Source organism: Tinamus guttatus, unplaced genomic scaffold (genome assembly GCF_059628265.1).
Source record: "Tinamus guttatus ecotype Peru unplaced genomic scaffold, ASM5962826v1 Tinamus_guttatus_pri_ptg000891l, whole genome shotgun sequence".
NCBI lineage: Eukaryota > Metazoa > Chordata > Aves > Tinamiformes > Tinamidae > Tinamus > Tinamus guttatus.
Window position 1 is genome coordinate 28,065 of NW_028289425.1, and position 21,786 is coordinate 49,850.

A 21,786-nucleotide genomic window follows, 5' to 3' on the forward strand; every position below is an offset into this window, starting at 1 on the left:
TTTTTAAGGAAAATATGCATACTATATTAAAATATTAATGATGGTTTTCCCATTTTTCCTCATGTTTTGACAGCAGAGGCACAGTCCTGTAAGTACAGAATGACTTTTTATTGTTATTTGTAAATTAAAATTGAGAAAGTACAGTCTGTAAGGGAGTTACTGGGGAAAACTTGGGAATGTTTCTGTTCCTATCTGTCAGATATGCTATATGGTAGGAAAGCTGTCAGCTTTTAATGACATGTAAATGTCCTGTAAAGAAATTTAGTAATACTTACTGAAGCCTTGTTTATACAATTTTACATTAATCTTTCTAAAGAACAGGAAGATTCCAGCAAGAAGAAGGCACTGTAGAAAGGTACAGAATTGCATTATGTTTTGAATCCCATCTGAATAGAAGTGTGTCAAATTCTAAGTACATAAAGGCTTCAGTAGCACTTCTGCCTCTATTTTCTGCATATTTCCATAGTGATATCTCAGATATACAAGTATAGTTAGTCAACTAAGATCCATATAAAAATGAGCACAGGATACCTGTACTTCTGGCTAACGATTTTGGGTTTGACAGGAATAAAAAAGTCCAATATGACTGAGAGTGGAGTGTAGCAGTCCCTAGCCACTAGGTCTGCAGAGCCCATTATTGTATTAAAATAGATAAGCCCAGGTACGATGGCAGAAAAGTGAACTGAGCAAACCTGTGGTTATTATGTTGTAACAAATCCATTATACTTAGAAGGAGTTAATTTTCTGGAAGTTACTCCTCACTCAATTTTCAGTTCTTCATTTTTTCAGCTGTCACCTGCTAACTCACTTCCAATGTTATTTGCTGCTTTTCTATTTGTTTCCCCCCAAAATTCTTTAGTCCAGTGGCTGCCTGCAGTTGCCCAGAAGTATTTGCATTTCCTGCGCCTTTCTAATGCTGCTGGCCGTCTCTGTTCCTGCCTTTTCCTACCCAGGTGCGGGGTGTGCTGCTTGCTCTGCCCTGGCTCATGTTGTGGCCTTGCTTCTGCAAGCACCAGAGGGTTCTCCCTGGTGACAAAAGCAAAATAGCTAAAGGAAATTAAAGTGGAAGCATGAAGTTTGCAACTATTAAGTGTTCTAGCTGACAGTTTGTAAAATTTAATTTCTACTTCTTTTGTCTATTTCAGGCACAAATGAATCGAAATTCATTCAGTAAGTGTGAATCTGTAACTGTTAGTTGTTACACTAGTCTTTTTGACTTAGCATAAATATATATATATTGCTGTTAAAGAATAACATTATTAAATGTTAGTATTTTAAATAGAAGAAAAGGTTTATCTTGACAGTTATAGATCTCTTAATGATACCTGCCTTTGAACTACCCACAGTAAATTCAAAAGAGAAAATGAATTTTTTTGATCAAAACTTCAGTTAGCTGTTAGCAGCTGTGAACAGATCTCTCGGTATTCTGCACACTCAAGTGTTCTCTGTTCTGATACAGTGATGAGGAACAGACCCAAAAGGGGAGACCTCATGGAAATGATGCTTGTGTTAGTTCTGAAATTCCTTCATCCTCCCAAGTTTAGTATGATCCACAAACCAATAAAACTCACTCTCACTCTCTCTCAATGTTATGGTCAGACCCTGCTTGTTCCATGGAGATAGAAGATATGGAGCATTAGGCTCTATCCTTTCTTTGTTTTTCTTTCCAGTGGAAAACCAGGCCAGGTCAAACAGTGATTTGTTGAAGAATAAAACTGATATGAGCTATATAAGTTAAGGAAGAACCTTCAGGTGATCGATATTTCCTCACAAAATGCATTATTTTGTGTACTCTTCTGCTTTTAGAAAATATTTCTGGAGCACCTGAATTTGTATCATCAGAAAGAACACCTTTTTTTTCCTTTCCATTTTAATTATTCATGATTAATTTTGATCTGCAACTGTTAACTTTTAGTATCTTTTTATAATGAAGCTAAATGCTTTTATTAATCAAGTATTTCATCTTTGGTCATAATTCTGTATCTATTGCTTAGGTGAAGAGTTAACGAAATCAAAGCTTTCTGCTCCAACTAATGAGTGAGTTGAATTTTTTAAATTATATCAAGTGCACTTTGGAGAGAATTTGCTCTTATTTTAATCCAAAACTCAGAAACTCAGTATCAGCTGACTGGGTTGGATATTTATTGCGCAGTTATGTATCTGTTGCCTTGTAAGAGTTAATGAGGTATTATAAAGCAATGGAGAATTTTATTCTTCAACCTTTTTTTCCCCTCTGTATTTGTTTTCCCCTTATGTATTTGCTTCATTCTCATGTGTCTTGATTGATAATTACATGATTACTAAATATTGGTTTTAGTTTAAAATCTTCAAGTTTTAAATAAAACAAATACAGGCAGCAATTTTACAGTGTTCCTTAAGATAACAAGCCCAAAATTTGGACAGCTCTGTGTACAAGTCTCATATACTGAAAAAAAATCCCTTTGAATACATATGCTTTGTTGATATGAAAACGGACGTTATGAAATATGTTCACACGTGAACTTGCACCAAGGTAATAGAAGATACTAATTCAGATAGATTTATAATGTATAAATAGTTCCTAGACCTGCAATCTGTAAGTAGTATTTATTTTTAGATATAAAGGCTGTTACTAACACATGAGATGAATTACCAAAGTTATAATTTGATTTTTATGAGTATATATTTCATTTGTATTCCAATTGCAACCCTTACTATAGAAAGGGGAACAGTGACCTACTGGCATGGGATCCACTCTTTAGCAGTTCTCTTGAATCTTCTTCAGCCTCCTTGGCGTTCTCATCCTCCTCAGGTAAAATATTTGATAGCAGAAACTGTACTTGCATGCTCTCGGGGATGCTCTGTCGTTGCTGCTTTTTTTAAGCCATTGCAAAGGGATGTGCTGTGATTAGTAGGGTCGGGGAGGGGGAGGGGGTGGAGTCAGATGTAGCTTCTCAGCACCGGTGAGGTGGGAAGAGCTTGCACTGCAGGCAGGGATGGGTGTATTTCCTTCTTCCAGGAAAACCTATTGAGCTATGAACTGTTGAGTACAAGGCCACCATAGAGCTTGGCTGCAAGGCACTTGTTTCCTATAGGAAAACATGGTTCTGTTGGGAAATGTTTTGGCTGAATCCAGGGGAGTGGGAGAAAATCTGGAATATGGGGAAGTTTCTGACTGGGAGTGGGAATTATAGGAATGGAATGGGGAGGGAGAGGGGAGCAAGAGGAAGATGCCATATATGGGAAGCCTGGTTGCAGGATTTTGTAGGATACTAGTGTGGGCAATATAAATATATGTGTATAAACTGATTGATGGAGTAGCCAATATGGTTTGTTTTACTCAAAAGGCAGCAAGGGAGAGGGAGGCCAGAGAGCTCATGGGCAGGGGGATGTGCCTTGGAGAGGTTGAGAGGAGGGAACTTGAAAAGCTTTCTAGAAAAAAAGAAAGAGGAAACCCAAACAAAAACACATCTTACTGCTATGTTAGGTCTCCTTTACTAAAAATATTTACTTACGTTATTTGCATTGATTATCTTGGGGGGCATAAGGTGGACTACATTATTGACTAACAGCGGCAGGTGTGCTGCTTCTGCAGTTCCTTACAGCCTCCTTATTGCAACTATTTTTTCCAAGTCCTGCACTATTAGTGTAGAGAGTTTCTTTTGCCATATGTCTGAGAAAGGAAGTATTTGCAATTTATGTTAGCTAGATATTCCTGTCACAGAAATGAGATTGATCATTTTAGTTAGGGATCATGGCTTTCCAACTTGTCCTCTGTAGCCAATCTTACAGATTGAAGAGTAGTAAGAAAGAGTACATGTAAAAATAGGGGAATTCTGCACAGGAAATAATGCTTTTTCTCAAGCATAGTAACATCTCTTTAGCAATGATCAGTGTGGCTATGCAGTCATTGGGATTTAAGTGCAAATTATTCTTCCATTACAAGTCCATGTTTCCTAAAAGTTATGTTTTATAATAAAAAATCTAGCTTACTAAATGGATCATCTCTTCCTCCCTTTGGTAGCCAGTCAGATTATTGGCTAGTGGGTCTAAATTTGTAATGTATTTACATATATATTAATGGAATATATATGCACCTAAGGAAACTTGATACCCACAAATTCATGGGCCCTGATGGGATGCACCCCAGAGTGCTGCGGGAGCTGGCAGAGGTCATAGCTAAGCCGCTCTCCATCATCTTTGAAAGACCCTGGAGAAGGGGGGAGGTGCCGGAGGACTGGAAGAAGGCAAATGTCATGTCACGCCAGTCTTCAAAAAAGGCAAGAAGGAGGACCCAGGCAACTACAGGCCAGTGAGCCTCACCTCCGTCCCTGGAAAAGTGATGGAACGGCTCATCCTGGCCATTGTCTCCAGGCACATGGAGGACAAGAAGGTGCTCAAGAGTAGTCAGCATGGATTCACCAAGGGGAAATCTTGCTCGACTAACCTGATAGCCTTCTATGTTGGAATGACCAGCTGGATAGATAAGGGCAGAGCGGTGGATGTCGTCTATCTCGACTTCACCAAGGCTTTTGACACCATCCCTCACAGCATCCTCCTGGGCAAGCTCCGGAAGCGTGGGATAGATGAGTGGACAGTGAGGTGGATTAGGAACTGGCTGGATGGCAGGGCCCAGAGAGTGGTGATCAGCGGTGCCGAGTCCAGTTGGAGGCCTGTAGCTAGCGGTGTCCCCCAGGGGTCAGTCCTTGGTCCAGTCCTGTTCAATTTATTCATCAATGACCTGCATGAAGGCACAGAGTGCTCCCTCAGCAAGTTTGCTGATGATACCAAACTGGGAGGAGTAGCCGATACCCCAGAGGGCTGCGCTGCCATCCAGATGGACCTGGACAGACTGGACAGCTGGGCGGTGAGAAATCTCATGCAATTCAACAAGGCCAAGTGCAAGGTCCTGCACCTGGGGAGGAATAACCCCAGACACAAGTACAGGCTGGGGACTGACCTTCTGGAGAGCAGCTCTGCGGAGAAACACCTGGGTGTCATGGTGGATGATAAGTTGACCATGAGGCAGCAGTGTGCCCTTGTGGCCAAGAAGGGCAATGGGATCCTGGGGTGCATTAAGAAGAGCGTCTCCAGCAGGTCAAGGGAGGTGATCCTGCCCCTCTACTCAGCCCTGGTGAGGCCGCATCTGGAGTATTGTGTCCAGTTCTGGGCTCCACAGTATAACAGGGATGTGGAGCTGCTGGAGAGAGTCCAGCGCAGGGCCACAAGGATGATCAGGGGCCTAGAACATCTGCCCTATGAGGAGAGGCTGAGGGAGCTGGGCCTGTTCAGCCTGGAGAAGAGAAGGCTGAGAGGGGGACCTGATCAGTGTCTATAAGTACCTCAAGGGAGGCAGTGAGGAGGATGGGGCTGGCCTCTTTTCACTGGTGGCCACTGACAGAACTAGAGGTAATGGCCACAAACTGAAGCACCAAAAGTTCCACAGGAACTTAAGGAATTTATTTATTTATTTATTTATTTATTTATTTATTTATTTTAACAGTGAGGGTGACAGAGCCCTGGACCAGGCCGCCCAGAGAGGTTGTGGAGTCTCCTTCTCTGGAGATCTTCAAAACCCGCTTGGACGCAGTCCTGTGCCACGTGCTCTAGTTGACCCTGCGTGTGCAGGGGGGTTGGACTAGATGACCTCTAGAGGTCCCTTCCAACCTTAAGCATTCTATGATTCTATGAATATGTTGGGGAAAAAAAGAAAGCAGATGAGGAAATGCTCATGCAGGCCCCTCTGTCAGGAGAGCTGTGGAGAGATCAGCCTCCAGCTGATGAGCAGCGACAGGTAATTAGGGCCAGTGACATGCTCTGCAGTCAGATCAAGTCATGGCCTGTGCCTGAGAGCTAGAGGTCACTCGTATGCACAGAATTTCATATTTCAATGAAAGTGTAAAAATATTTTTTATAAAAAATAGTTAAATAGTAAAAATTGTTGTTCTGGGACTTAACCAAGCCATCTGCATTTGTAAAATCATCCATGGAGTTGAGTAGAAAGTGAGTGTTCTAAGGTCTGGAAATGAATAGCATGTATTTTGGAAAATTATTTACTAAATTAGTAGTTCACAGGGTTGTTTAAATCAGGTTAGCTTCTGATGCTCAATAATCTCCAGCTCAGTTCTGAAGACTTTTAAAAATACTGAGCTCTGATCTGATGCTATTTTTCTTGAAATCCAGGTTTTATCTTCAGCACAAAGGTGAATACAGGTAAACTGCTTAAAGCTTTTTCAAAAGTCAACCCAAAACAAGTTGTTTATACAAATAATAAACAACTTGATACAGAATATATATGTCATAGTTTAGCATATCCCATAGCTACTCTCTTTCTTTTCACTGTTGGCTAATGCATTTCTTCAGATATCGTTTTGTAATTCTGCATTAATCACTGAGCACACAAACTGCTGTGGTATTTGAGCGAGTTTTTTATGGAAAATAGAAGTAAACTTTGGTCATCCGTGAATAATCCTGCCTTATTAGAACCTTCAGCTAACTTTATTATCTTGAACAAATACAACAGAAAATTTTAGCTGGCTATTGATATTGTAAGCATGCTCCCCCCCTCTCATTTTTTTCAGTGTGCTTTCAGGTATTTTAAAATACAGTGGACATTTGGACATTGGACATTTTCACATTGCTCCTGTTTTGGATCTGTAGCAGTGCAGGCCTTTGGAATAATATTTAAATTATCTGTTAATAAGGGAAAGCAGTGTCAAATCTCTCGTTTTGAGGCTTAGTGAACCTCCTTGTTCATGTCAAAGGAGGACACCTGCACTCCTGCTCTGGCCTGTAAAGTCAGTGTTGCTCCCTTTTGAATCCTCTTTGCTGCTCCACAGCACCATTGCTCCTAGCTTTGCCAAACTGCAGGATGTGGAAAGTTGCCTAACCTCGTGTTCCCTGCTTCTCTTGTCATCTTCTGCAACAAGCAGGCAAAGGCAGGGAAAACCCATAGGAAACACCAGCCCAGAGATCTGGGGATGAGAGAGAACATAAACGGAGGCAAATGGTGCATCAACTACATAGTCACTCCACTAGATTCAAGGTGATAGAGACAATGGAAATCTCAAACAGGATCTCAGCACTGCATTGCCCCCTGTGATTTGGTGGAAAGTTGATCTTTCCATTACTAAATATTAAGGGTAAGAGGATAAAAATGTTCAGAAGGAACAGAGGAGAGTAGGTTTGATTAAATGATTTTGAAAGAAATGAAAAGCAGGAATCTATGGAGAAGAAGCCCAAATGAAATAGGACAGGAGAAGAAAAAGAGAAAACTCTACAAAGAAGTTTGCTTCTTTGCTTCATGCTAAGAAAGAAGTTAAAGGAATAAGCAAAGGAGGTTAGGGCTTTAAGGGAAGAAATAGAGTAAGTGATTTTTTGACTTAAGAAATGGAAAGTGTCACAGTTGACAGTGTGATTGCAATATGCATGATATGTGCCCGGATATTTTTCTTTCAAGTGGTGTGGTTTCAGCCTAACAGTGCAGTTAGTTTTCTTGATGGCTAGTGGGCATCCTGCAGTAGGTATTTCTGACATATTCATCATTTCAGCACTGCGCCTGGTTTCAACTTCTTCCCCCTTCCTGCAGCTACACTGAAAGAGCAGGACGTGAGTGCCTGCTGCCCTGCCCTCAGCGTGCCCGGCGCTCTGGCTCTGCGCAGACACCAGCCGGAGGCCGGGTCTGGGAGCTCCTGCCTGACAGAGCTGCTCGCGGGCACCAGGGGCACCTGCTCCTCCGCGCCGCAGCCGGTGGATCTCTTTTGCTGAGGAACTTCTCACAGTTAGACACGCAAGCACAGACACAAAGGAGCCCCAGAGGTTGCATTTAAATGCTGGGAATGCCTGCCTTGCCTCTCCTGCTTTGCTTGGGAATCCTTCCAACAGCTCTGCTGCTGAGGAACCAAGTGACCTTTTCAGTAATGCTGTATGTCATGAAAAGTTATTCATTGAAAAAACTGTCTCTGCTGCTGAAATTCCTTCCACATCATCTCCAGCGCTGCTGGACTATAGCTTATTGCCTTCTTGTGCTCACACACATAAGGGTATGGCAAGCATGCAGTGCGTGCACTTGTTGCTGATCACTCGCGCTGGAAAGCAAGCTTTGCTGATTTTTCTCTTTCTTGTTGCTCACCTGATGTTAATTAACTCATCTTTTCATATATACTGCACTAAACTGCTTATAGTATTGGCTTTCTTGTAAGTTAGGCATTGAAATAAGTACTTAGCTTGAAAGAAGGAAAAATCAAATTACTCAGCTAAAGGCATTGCTTTTTCTTAACAATGTGGAGCTTGGCTTTTCTAGAAATAAAATACATTTTTGTGGGATGTCAGAGCAGTGAGATCTCAAGGATTAAATGATTGAATAAGTAAAAATAGTTGCATTCTTAAATGGCTTTATAAGAATGTATAGATATTTTTAGATTAAATACAATGAAATAATTTGGATTAAAAACTGTGCCTTTTATCATTTAGTATTTTGAAATGTGGTTGATACTACAGTAATGCCACATACTAATAAAGCAAAAAATTTAAAATTACTTTTGGCAAGTTCTCCACAATTCCTGCTCTGCAGCTGGGACCCTGCAGCAGCTGGTGCTGAGCCTGCACCCTCTGCCTAGGGCATAACAAGACAGATTTTAAAGGGATGGCTGATACCTCAGAACTGGATTTACTTCTGGCATTAACATTTGCAACTCTACAGTGGGATGTGTTCAGGACTGGCCAAACTTATTTCTTCCCAAGTCAGTGACGAAACTCCCTTCAGCGAGAGGCTGAATGGCTGTGACGGTGCTGTACTTGATAGTGCTATGACTGTCATCACATAGTAGGGTTTAAGCCTCTTCTGGAGTTAACTGTATATTTGACATACTCGTCGGATGGCATGTAACAGGTATTTTGACGTACATTTCTAATCAGAAAAGCGACCATGTAAAAGTGCCATCGTGCCGCTGCTCGCCTCGCCATCTGTCCGTTGCTTTTGCTAGGTTGGGAAAGGCAGAGGTGCAGCGTTTTCTTCATTTTCCAACCTCTGATAGCTTGGCTAGGAGGTAATGAGGAGTTGTTGTGTTCTCATAATCAGCAGAATCATTTCTTAATTTTTTTCCATTACATTGGTGCCTACCTATTGAAGGCAACAAGATTTTCATGGGCATAATTTCAAGTAAACAGTGTTGCCTTGTCAGCCAGGACCAAATATAGTCCTCTGAATTTTCCATTTATGGTGAGACATGAAAGACTGTCTCACATTCAGAATCCACACAGATTATACAGAAAAGGGAGCTGAAGTAAAACCGTTTTTTAACACACAAACCTCTGAGGATAGTTCATACAAAATTGAGCAACGAGAATGCCCATGATGTCACTTTTAGAGTCACTTTTCAGGGTATCATAGGGCCCCATTTTAAGAATAATTTTGATTTAGTGGTGAATCTTACAAAACAGAGCTTGTAAAATAGGAGCTTTAACAGAAGCACAACTTCCAATGATTCTGTTCCAGTAAGTATATATTTGTTCAGTGTGACTTTTCTAATGTTGATTTTCTTAAATTTGCTTTCTTGCAGCAAGGCCCACAACTCCTCTTTCCATAGGCACAATTGTACCCCTTCCAAGGCCTGCTTCGAGACCAAAGTTGGCTACAGCAAAACTTAGTGGCATTACTGAAATAGTATGTATTGATTTCCACTACTGAAACAGTATGTATTGATTTCTGTTACTGAAATAGTATGTATTAGTTTCCGTTACTGAACCAGTACATACTGATTTCGATTCTCTGTTACAACTCCATTGCAGATAGGCTGTTCGCGGCAGTGCACAGAGGGATCCCACCGCAGCCTCTCTCATGGGCTGCACTCCCCGCGCGTCAGGCAGGCTGTGGTGGTGCTGGGGCAGCACCCAGCGCTGCGCTGCACCCACCTCCCTGCCGGGCTCTCGGGGCTCCCCAACTCCTCACAGATGCCCTTGGCGTGTGGGGCTGCACATTCAGCTAGCGCAGCCACTGACAGACTGGCACAGAATCAGGTGTGCTGGCCTTGAGAAACAGTATGGTCTGTGAAATCTTGGCACTGTTTTCCAGAGCAGATGTGTGTTCCCTGGTTTACACTCAAAACTGGGTTAGATAAAGCACTAGAAGAAATAAAACTACAAAAATGCTGTGGTGTTGAATGGGGAATTAAATGAAGTCTTCTATAAATTTTCATTCTTTTTTTTCATCCTTTTAAAATCGCTTTCTGCCTACCTAATACTCTTGTGATCTCTTGTATTAAGCCCAGGCCGTTCAGCCCTCCCCTGACCTCTAACTCCAGTCCACTACCTGTGGTTCCCTTGGCACGAGCAGAGAGCATCTCCTCAATATCTTCCTCCGCTTCCCTCAGTGCAGCAAACACCCCTACAGTTGGTAAGTTGCGTTCACCATTTCAACTAACTTCTGAAAGAGGTAAATCAGCCACTAACTTCCACCTGCTAGGGAAAACTTTCTCCTGGAGTAAGTGGCTCCATTTGTGGGTCTGGTCTGGGCACTGCGAGCATCCTTTGACCCACTCGCTTCTGAAGGACCCCGAGAGAGCACAGCAGATTTGCCTCATCTGTTGATCTAATTAGAGCATGTTCTTTAGTGAAGTATTTCCCAAACTGACATACTGTATGAAATCTTACTTGGTGTGCCATGTTCATCAATCACAGCATGTTATTGTGCATTTTTTCTAGAAGATGTTATTGTATTAGCTTTAGAAACATATTTGGATACTAATAAGTTTCCATGAACATACTTGTTTAGAAAATGAGTTATTTTTATACTCTTTTTGTTTATTATTATGTTATTGCTGTTTAAAAAAAATGGATAAATCTTTTTCTTCAGTAGTAGAGCTAAACAGAGGTTAGTAAAAGCAAAAACATGGAAGAGGTGGAGCTGGAAAGTGAGCCAGTCTCCATGCCTGCTCATGTACTTACAGGCTAGGGACTCTGGAGTCCTTCAGGTTTTGCAGTGCTCTGTTCTCGGTCCCTAGCACCGCGAGTCCCCAGCTGGGTCAGGCTCAGCAGGCAGTGAGTTACATGCAGGGGGCCCTTGCCCCCCAGGCTCCTGGCCTTGTGCGTCCCCCGTGTTTTCGGCTCTGGTTGCAGAGCGGAGCAGGGCAGCAGCAGCAGCAGCTGCAGTGCTGGTTCTAGCTGTGTCTGTGTGTGCAGGACGGGCAGCCATGCATGTGTGTGTGCATGTGTGCATACGTGTGTGTGCATGTACACATGTGCATGTTATGTGTGCACACATGTACGTGTGTGTGCACTGAGCGCCGCAGAGATGCACAGCAGCCCCAGTGGCACTGTCCTGAGCAGACGGGAGGAGAAGCAGGATGGGGCTTTGATGTGGGAGGCACCACCACAGAGGCCTGAAAAGGGCAATAACGGGGCTAGCACCACGCAGGGCGGCTGCAAGAGAATCCCAGGAAGCTGGGGAGGGTGAGGACGTGCTCTGCGCTCCTGTCTGTGCTACCTGGTTGGTTAGTTGTTTGTAACGCTCCAATATTTCCCTTGCCCCACTAGTTCTGAATAATGATGAGGTGACTGTAATTATCGTGTGTGTGTGTGTATATACACCCACACATATAGAGAGAGGTATTGATATATACATGTTTGCAAGATTATATAATATTATATTATTTGCAAGGCTATAATTGTCTTGTAGACTTGTACAATTATATTTCTGAGAACATCTCCTTATGCTTTACTCTTATTTTCATTTGTATATTATTTTCATTTATGAAATGGTTTAACATCTATTATTGCTTGAAATATTTTGTTTTCTTGCAATGTTTTGTTTCATTTAAATGTAATAGAGGATGATCTTTTGATTGGAACACTTCCTACAATCAAAAAGCTTTGTGAGACATCACCAGGTATGGTACCAGAAGCAGACGTGCATGTTAACTAATCATCCTAATGCACTACACTCAATAAATCTGTATTTCTTTTGACACAAGTTATTCCAGCTGTTTCTGGTGTGGGACAGATATAAGTAGCTTTAAAGTTCAGCTACTTAAGTTATATGTTGCTTTAATCATCAAAAGTAGATCCAGTCCATGTTACACAATATAATCTCCATCTACCACCACAAGGTGAAACTTGATCTCGAGTTCTCAGTTTTGTATCACTTCTTTCATTCAAGAAAAGAGGAATATATTGAGGTTACTGTAACGGTCCTTGTTCTCACAAGACAAGTAGGTAAAAACTTCTTTACATCTAACACAAAGCGGAATTGAAGATGAATATTTTTGGTTTTTTATTTTCAACTACTCAACAATTTTGCTATTATTAAAACTACCTGAATCTTTGCTCCTAAACTGAAATTAAAACCATTTGATCCGATTTATTCCATTACTCTTGCTGCCTTATTTGCCTTTGATATGACCAGTGATAGGGTTTTATTCTGCAGTTCTGCTGCCCCCATGGCCAGGGCTGCATTGGGAGGGAGTTGGAGTGGCTTTGCTGGCATGGCCAACACATCCTGGGTCTGGATTCTGCAGCCAGAGCCCAAGACAGAGCGAATCCGTCTGCATGGCCCAGGAGCACCGGGAGCAGCAAGTTGCTGCACTGCACAGCTGTGCTTGTGTCCTCAGCAGCAGCACAGCGACGGCTTCCACAGTTAGTTTAACATAGAGAGTTGTGTTTGTTTCAAGCTGCTGGTTTTTAGAGCACTTGGATCTTTCTAGAGCATAAAGAGCAGGGGACACAGCAAGGCATGGGCAAGTAAGAGAGGCTGCCTCGTCGGGACAATGCCCTGGATGCATCTCAGAGCAACGCTCGCACGTGTTCAAACAGCCTTATTCCTGGGAAAGTTTATTCTTCAGGCAGCCAAGAAATAGGTATTTGTGTCCTACAAATAGCTATATAATTTATCTATTTGTGTTACTGTGCATGTTGTTCAAATAACGATATAAATTTATCTACAAGAGTGTCAGAAGCAAAAAAGATTTAAAAGCACTGTGTTACTTCTAAAGGTTTGAAGACACCTCCTTTCTGCTCCGCAGTTGTTTGTTGCCCTTTGGTAAAGGAGGGGGAAAGATACCCAAGTGCTGAGGCCTGTGGTGCCCCAGCACTGCTCTGGCGTCAGGGCAGAGCGTTTCTGCAACTCATTGCTTATCAAAACAGATGTAATGAGCAGGTCTGATCATTATTAAAGCTCAATTTTATCACATCTTCATTCTTTGAAATCCTGATTTTTGAATTTCTAACATCACTGAGAATGACAGCTTTTATTGCCAGTTTCCCAGGAAGAGGGGAGACTTTGGAAGCAAGACCCATGAGTGCTCTGAAAGAACATGCAAAAATGAGCTACTCTTCATAAAAAGTCAGCGTTTTGTAGCCAGCGTTACAATATTTTTCATCTCAGATTTTCTGATTTTGAACGCTTGTGGCTAGAGCAGTCCAGTGGATCTAAGAAGGCTTAAATGTTATTTCAGGGTGCTGAGAAATGTTCAAACATTTTACTACCTCAGGCAAGAAATAAGGAGGTAAAGGATGGTAGTAGCAGATGAGACCATCTTCCTTTTTTTATCCCTCATTTTGTTACTTCTACCACTTATCCTTGACTTTAAGCATGTGGTCTATTAGACACTGAAAAATGAGGTCTCGGCTTCCTCTGTGCTTCTGAAAGAGCTTAGAAGAGGGCACAGCCACTATTTTGGAGTAATTTGACATTGGCAGTACTGTACTTTGTTTCTCCTTGATGGTACAAATTAATATATCTAATTTTGCCCATGGAAAGATTCTCCCCACTTTGGGATAAATATATGGCATGGCATGGGGCAGTTCAGCAGCAGTATAAGACGTCCACATGATGCTCTCCCCTGCACTGCTCTGCTACTGAAAAGATGAAAAAGGACCACAACTTGCCAGGTTGGTCAGCTCTCCGCACGACCTTCCCCAAGCCCAGACGTGGTCAGGACTGATTCCGAGCAGCAGCTCTGCTCCCTCTGCATGGCGGCTCTCACGGCTACCGCGGGCCTCGTTTCCTTTCAGGCCCGGCGAGGTGTGAGGCAAACACCAGAACACTGTGTAAAATGTTCTTCCAACAACTTCTGCTTGGGGATTTTAATCTTTGTTGTTGACTGAAATAGTTAGAGAATGCTCAGTGTTTCACTTAGGTGGAGCAATATTACTGTATTTGTGTTTAAGTTCATCCATACCATAATGAAGTTCTTGGGACTTCCCTGACCACTTTATCATGTCTGTCCATACAATAAGCATACAGTAGGGATTTTTTTTTTGTAAGTAATACAGTTAACATCTAATTTCCTTTGGACCTGTTGACAACCTCCTGTGTATTTCCTTGTGTCTGTCCATTTCCCAAGTGTCTTGCTGATGGTCCTGTTTTCTCAGGCCACTGAGCAGTGTTGTCATGCTGTGACTGTACTGTGCTGCCTTGCTGTTTTTCTACACGTTTCAAGTAGTGCTTCAGACTCTCCGTACTGGTAGAAACCTTCTGAAAATGACAGTGAACCATTCTGAATCTCCTGCTGAGCTTCTTAAACATTAAACCTGTGAACTGTATGTATTCCAGGTATCTCGTGTGGTCCCAGCCCCATCAGCCTCAGAAACCAGGACACCCTGCCTGTTGCAGTAGCCCTCACTGAATCTGTTAACGCCTACTTTAAAGGAGCAGACCCCACAAAGTTAGTTAAATAGTGAATTGTTTTGAATGTAACAACTTTCAATAAGAAAATACACTGTTTATACTTCATAGACTTGGGGGGAGTATATACATACATTAGAAGGGGGATTCCCTGGTTGTGTAGGTGATAGCAGCAGCTCACGCCAATAGCAGTTAGGATGCCCCTACTGTACCAGAATACAGTGAATTCGTAGAAATAAACCGCTGGTGAAAATGAGAAGGGATTTTATTGCAGTTCAGGTAGGTGTTGTATGTAAATTCAGGTCTCTGAAAGCACCTCATTCCCTCTCCCCCATCCCTGCTATGCAAATTAGGCCTGGGCTATGCATAGCCTGCCGTGTTTGCAAACCCTGAAAAACATCCACCAAAACTACTGTATGCTTAACCAACTTGTTCCATGTGCAGTTTCATCTGACTTCCAAGTTGAAAGTCATAGTACATTATCACAGTGCCATATTACCTCATTTAAAGTTAAATTTTGTGTTTTAAATTCAGCTCAGATTCTGGAAATGCAGTGATTTGCCTTAAAATTAGTATTAAAAATAGGCAGTTAATGCCTTGCAATAAAACTGATGTCCTCGTTCTCTTCTAGGTGTATTGTGAAGATCACTGGTGATATGACAGTGTCATTCCCAAGTGGAATTATTAAAGTTTTCACCAGCAACCCATCTCCAGCTGTACTGTGCTTCAGGGTAAAAAACACAAGCAAACTGGAGCAGATTCTTCCAAATGCACAACTTGTATACAGGTTTTGTATTTTTTGTTATATAATTGTAAACCACATGAGCTGTTAAATGTGAATTGCTGTGTGCTTAAATTGGAATTCTCTGCAGTCCTGTGAAATTGCTTGGATGTAACCATTAGCCCGATTCCATGCATCATTTTAGCTCGGTTTCTCTGCCAATTTTAAAAATCTCAGTCATGACTGGACTTGAAACTACAACTGACTATAACAAGAGATAAAATAGTAGTTTGCAAATGTAGCAGTGTTTTTTACATGCATTTCATAAATTAAATGCTTTTATAAACAACTTGTTTGTTAAGAAAAAATGGTTTAAACTATAGGAACAAGCTGCATAACTAATTACAGATTCAGAGAAAAACTAGATGTCAAAACTCAGACGCTCTTATGTTGTCCTACAGATTTCTTTATACAGCAGTAATGATAGTAAGATTAAATGATGAAATAGCAGCCTTAAATGGAAGACAAGTAATAAGAGCTGGTTCTATTCTTGTTTGGCACTTACTGGTGAATTTCTTTTTAAGCTACTGTATCATTTTTACAGTGGGTGGGACCCATTGTGTAATTGTGTCTCTAGTGTATCACAGCAAGCGCTGCAGAATTCTTCAGAAGCAAAGAGATTTGGTGGAGTAGTTGTTTAAACTGCGGCATTTGGACACCTTTTCAAAAAATAATAAAACCAAGTTGTAATTATTAGCAGTGATCAATATCAGCTGAGCCAGATCTATTACTTTCAGTGGAGAACTTCCAGATGCTGTATTTCTAAAATACTGAAATAACTGAGCCATATGCATCTGTTCTTCTGCATTTTATTTCATTTTGATCATTCATACTTAATGTTTCAGCATGCAAAATTATTCATCACTTTTTGACATAACAGTTTATAACTAACTGGAATGTTAGCAGAATCTTATCTGTGTGAATTATGCTGAAAAATTTAATGTGGAAAAATGTGAAAATGTCTAGTATTCTTGTCAAAATGTAATATTTCACCTTTAATTAGGAAGGATGCATGTAATGGATATTTAAGTAGTTAAACCCATACTGTAATAATTTGACTTTTCATCAAATACTGCAAAGGCTGTATCATGTGTTTGGCATTCGTGGAGATGGCAAGTTTTAATGGGAGTGATACATGTGGAGATGACAGAATTTCTGTTTTGGACTGAACTTGGATGAGGAGCAACAGGAAGATTTTACTGATGGTTTCGTTGTTTTAAGTTGTGGAATCCCCTCCCCCCTTAGCAATAACTTTAAGTGTTCGTCTGTGTATTTTACTACAACTGGAGCTCGGATGAAGCCCAGCAGGGCAGTGAGAGTCGAGCTGCTCAGGGCAGGTCACAGCTCCGGGTGCAGGATGTGCCATGTTGGGTGCCCGGCCAGCTGCCTTCCCTGCATCCCAAGGCTCATGGAGCGCTGCAGGTCAGCAAGCTGCACTTTGCTTCTGAAGCACTGCTCTTAAAAGCTGCACCTGTCTAAGTCTGATGGTGCAACTAGTAAAGCTCAAAACCAAGATTCTTCATGAGCATTCTTAAATACATACAGGAAATGCATAGGAAAAAATGTAACTAACTTGGAATGCAGCTATCCCTAATTTGATAGAGTCGTTCATAATAAGTTGAAAATAACTTTCAGTTGAAAAGCAAAATAGAAAAAACAAGGAAGTCTAGACTTTACAAATATGTAAAGGTATGGAAATGCATACAGCACCAATCTTAATTAATGTTATCCCATAATCAAAACAGATAATGATTTTACAGCTTACTCCAAATTGGATAATAGTCCTTTTGAAAGGCTCCTTTCATCCTCCCCTCCCACACATCCTCACAACACCTGTTTCGATTAAAATTTGTTTTATTGAATGCAAATCCAAACGCAGCATTAACTAACTGTATTGGGTGATGCAGCTCATCACTGGAGGAAGGTGACTGCTCTGTGACCTGGAAGGAAACTTCTATCATCAGACACAATAAGCTGTTAATGTGCCTGAATATTTAGGCAGGTACAGTTGTGTGTTGCAGATCGTTAGAACAAAGTCTTGTTTGAAATAGTGAAGAACTGGAAAAGATCTAAGATTAATCTTAGGCATCTAAATTAATTAAATTCAATGTTGCAGTCTGACTCCTGTCTTTTTCTCTGCAGTGATCAATCACAAAGTGACTCCAGTACTAAGGATTTCTGGATGAACATGCAAGCTATAACTGTCTACCTCAAGAAATTATCACAGCAGAATCCATCTGCATCCTATTATAATGTGGATGTTTTAAAATATCAGGTAAATATTTATTTTTTAAGTTTTATTTAGGCAAGCCAGGACAGGAAAAGGTCCCGTGCACCAGAGGGATGGTAATTTTTTAAATTTTAATTAATATAAAACTAAAAAGAAAAAAAAAGAAAAGTAGGCATCATTTTAGCCTACAGCAATTTTTAGAATTCTGGAATAAATGGCTCAGAAGCCAGTTGGTCTCCTCATCTTGTGTCCGTGTTTAGCATTATGCTTGTTACCATAATTTCGCCCAGAAGTACAGAGAGTTTTAATTAAGAAGTTGCTTTTAATGGTTTATTCTTTTACAGGTATCTTCAAATGGCATCCAGTCCACTCCATTGAATCTTGCAACTTACTGGAAATGCGACGCTAGCACTACTGACGTGAGAGTGGATTACAAATACAACCCTCAGTCCATGACTGTGCCCAGCGTGCTGGTTAATGTGCAGGTTGTGGTGCCTGTAGATGGCGGAGTAACAAACATGCAGTCACTGCCACCTGCAAAATGGTATTAGCAATGCTTTCATTTTTATTACTTTATTATGGTTGTAGAGAGCCTGAAAAAAATCTCACTAGAAGAAAGAGCTAATATTTTTTTCTCCTGCTAAAATACATAGTATCTGATGTTTGAGACATTGTTTTGGTCCAAAACAGATCACATACAGTCAATTCATATAAACTAAGTCTGTATGCACCTGTTTCAACCTGTATAATAATACAAGCCCTTACGATGTTTTTCAAGGTTTGTCGTCTTTGGTCTAATAGACATGATAGATATTTTTAATAACATGATTTGAAATCAAAATTTGTTAACAGTTAAAAACATCTGTATATGTATGGATTGTCAGAAAAAGCAGAAGAAATGCAGTTCCTAGAAACACTTCTTGATCATTTTAACCTGAATACTGGCTTCTAACTGAACTTGTTTTGTAAGAAGCCTGGTAACTGAAGAGCTCTCCGTGAGGCCGTAGCGCTGGCAGGGGCTTTGAGCACCCTGCTCACTGCCCGTCCACCACCTTCAAAGCGCACAGGCCACTTCGAGTGGGAGCGTCATGTGGGTGGCAGCAGCGGCCTGTGCCCCCTCTGGAAGATGCAGCCTACACCCGCCCCCAGGTGCTGCACCTCCCCTAGCCAGGCCTGGGGCCCGGTGTCAACAGGGTAGGGGCAGCAAGGACACAGCGCTGTGCTGCACACAGACCCGTAGGGCTCCTCCTTGCTGTGGCTAGTGTTCCACAGACTTCTTAAAATTGCTTTCAAAATTGATTAAAAGATATTAAGAAGTTAACATGATAAAGTATTTTGTATAAACCTCCATTTAGGGAGTGTAACTTGTGTATATGTGGTCTGTAAGGTATTGGTGCAAATCTAGGAAATTAATAAAGCGGCCCTTGTAACTAACCTCAGCTTTCCCTTACAGGAATGCAGACCAGATGAAAGCTTACTGGAAAATATCCAGCATTTCAGAGAAGTCCGAGAATGGAGGCAAGTTTCATTCCTTGTCCTTTCTTGCACAGGAGAATGTTAACAGTAAAAATGTCATCATTTTAGCTGCCACTTCTGTGCCCGCTGCCACTTCTTCCCCTGCTGGTTCCTCTTTGCCACCTCACCATCTTCTCAATGAAATTCTTCCCAGAAGATTCCATTCACAGAGAGACATCAAAAAAACACAATTTATTAATTATAAAAGGAGAAATGTTAAAACTACTTGAAAGCCATTATTAGTTGTAAAATAGGACTTAGACCAGTTAAGGAAATTATTACATATAACGCCAAATAGAAATAAGCAGTTATTCAGAGAAAAAAAATACATTTAATACCTGTTTTTTCACAGTCTGACAGCTGAAATAAAGTAGAGGGGGAGAACAACTGCTTAAAACAAAAAAAAAAAAAAAAAAAAAAAAAAAAGCTTCACAAACTTTGTGCTGCAACAGGCTTAGCTTTAGAGGGCTCTTTGACTGTGCACTACTTCCTAAACAAAATGAAAACTGATTTCAAGACAAATTTAGCAAGACCAAGGTATTGCATAAAGCACTTAATCCATGATTTCCTGCATTTTGTCCAATAACATTTTAGTTACTAATTTTTCTAGTCATTTAATAGTTCCTTTCAGCTGGTAATAGCAAGTTGTTTTTAGGAAGTACAAATACTTGGTTTTCACTATTCCATTACTAATTATTTAAACCTTGTATTTTTTTTTTTTACATCTTATAGTGCAAGAACAAAACATCTGTTTAGAACAGAAAGAGGGAGCAGTGACATTTTTTAAAAATTTCAGATTTGCCTTTATTTAACTACAGAAGTGTATTTAGCTTTGAATGCTGCTTAACGATGGTGATGAAGTCAACTTTGGTGGTTTATAAAAGATCAATTGAAGGTTTTAGAAACATGTATTTATTGAGGCTTGTCTTTATCAGAAAAATAAATATACATTTTTTTTTTCCGATGAGGTGCATTACTTTTAGATGCATCTCTTCCAGTGGAGTTGGTTTTGTTCATGTAGGTTCATCCAGACAGAGTACAATATTTAAATACTGGTGTGCTTCCAGCTTCCCTAATAAAAAGTACAACCTAAGCCATACGTGGCCTTAAACACTTACAGACTAGCAAGCATAAACAATAATGATAGGGACCAGTCAGGAATTCCATGTAATAAAATCAGACATTACTTGATTGTCTGTTGTACCTATTCTTCTCCAAGTATAACCTTGTAGAAATGTGTGCTTTGCACTAAATCCTTCCTAAGTCCTTGTCTTAGGCAGAGTAGCAGGAGAGGGGAAAAAATAAATAAATAAAAGCTCTCCTCTCTTACAGCAATCTATGTAGGTCAGCCTACAGCAGCAGATATTAAAGATACTCTGTCAATTTTACTACTTACCCCTTAAACTTTGGGAGAGAGTCTTGCAAAACAACAAGCCTTTCAGCTGTGTTTTTGTTACAGGTTCTGGATCCCTCAGGGCCAAATTTGAGCTCTCCGAAGGCCCCAGTAAGCCCGCCACCCTGGCCCTGCAGTTCCTGAGTGAGGGGAGCACCCTGTCTGGGGTGGACGTGGAGCTTGCAGGCACCGGCTACCATCTCTCCCTGCTCAAGAAGAGATTTGCCACTGGTAAGACAGGCACCTCATGTGCTCAAACTCATATCATTCATCCTGTAGCACTAGACTATAAAACATGAAAGTGTAAAATAAGTGATAATTAAATAGCTACTCTTCCTTAAAATATGGCTGAAAACTGTTTCACATGTTAGCTAATGAAGCTGATCCCAGGAAAATACTGACAATCTGGTTTATCTATTGACTGTAAAAAAGCAACCTTTATTTTTCAGGACGATATATGGCAGACTGCTGATGAACCTGTGAAGGTGAATGGATCAAAGGAGAACAAGTAGCTCACTCTACCCTCTCTACTTTTCAAACACTATTTTAACATGCATTTTTTTTTAATTTTTACTTACTTTAAGGCTGACTACAGAACAGAAAATGCACTTTTAAAAGTCATTTTGCAAACTTTTTATTATAATAGCACTGAAGTGAATTTCAACACTGTCTGTAAATGATCAACTGCAATATTTGGAAAAAAATGTTAAAATTTTAGTAAATTTATATATAGATGAAATCAAAATAGTAATCATTAGTTCTAATCAAAGTATGAAATTGTATGTTATACTGTAAACACTAAACCTAAAAATGTAGAAGAGCAAGAGCTTTCCATAAGTAATACTCATTTTTCAGATTCTTTAATTGCTGATGTTTAAATAAGAAAAAAAAGTCTCACAAAATTCTTCTATCAATTCAATGTGCCATAAAACTGGTTGAGTTAGAGATGTGTATTAAAAAAAAAAGTAACATGATGCCCACGTATCATATATTAATAACATGTAAGTTGTTTTACATAGTTTGTTTTTTTTCTCCGTAAGTGCAATGTGTTACAAAATGGCAAAAGACAGAAGAGATTTACTTCTGCAGTTAGTAACTTTATGGGCATTGTGATTGTTTGAATTAATGCTGTAGATTTATTTTTATATGAATTGCATAACATTTGTGCCTTTAGGGAAAAAAAAAAAGTGCCTATCCAATTGGTTATTCATGTGCCTCACTTCCTTTTTCAAAGTTTGGCTATTCCCTAAAGAAAGCATGGTGTTTAA

At 40.5% G+C, this 21,786-nt stretch overlaps 1 protein-coding gene across 1 annotated transcript in view; it reads left to right on the forward strand.

The window, feature by feature from the left end:
* The window catches only part of LOC104581091 (F-BAR domain only protein 2), a gene marked incomplete at its 5' end in the record, with an annotated part of 48,594 nt that extends 27,140 nt beyond the window's left edge, over window positions 1-21,454 (forward strand). The window contains 14 exon segments of the mRNA XM_088537906.1: window positions 1,146-1,170; window positions 1,995-2,037; window positions 2,700-2,791; window positions 7,568-7,718; window positions 7,720-8,021; window positions 9,540-9,643; window positions 10,243-10,372; window positions 14,528-14,639; window positions 15,231-15,386; window positions 17,523-17,655; window positions 17,955-18,154; window positions 19,064-19,128; window positions 20,585-20,749; window positions 20,968-21,454. Of these exon segments, the coding sequence (XP_088394032.1) occupies window positions 1,146-1,170; window positions 1,995-2,037; window positions 2,700-2,791; window positions 7,568-7,718; window positions 7,720-8,021; window positions 9,540-9,643; window positions 10,243-10,372; window positions 14,528-14,639; window positions 15,231-15,386; window positions 17,523-17,655; window positions 17,955-18,154; window positions 19,064-19,128; window positions 20,585-20,749; window positions 20,968-20,990 (1,701 nt within the window).
* Between the last annotated feature and the right edge of the window lie 332 nt (window positions 21,455-21,786).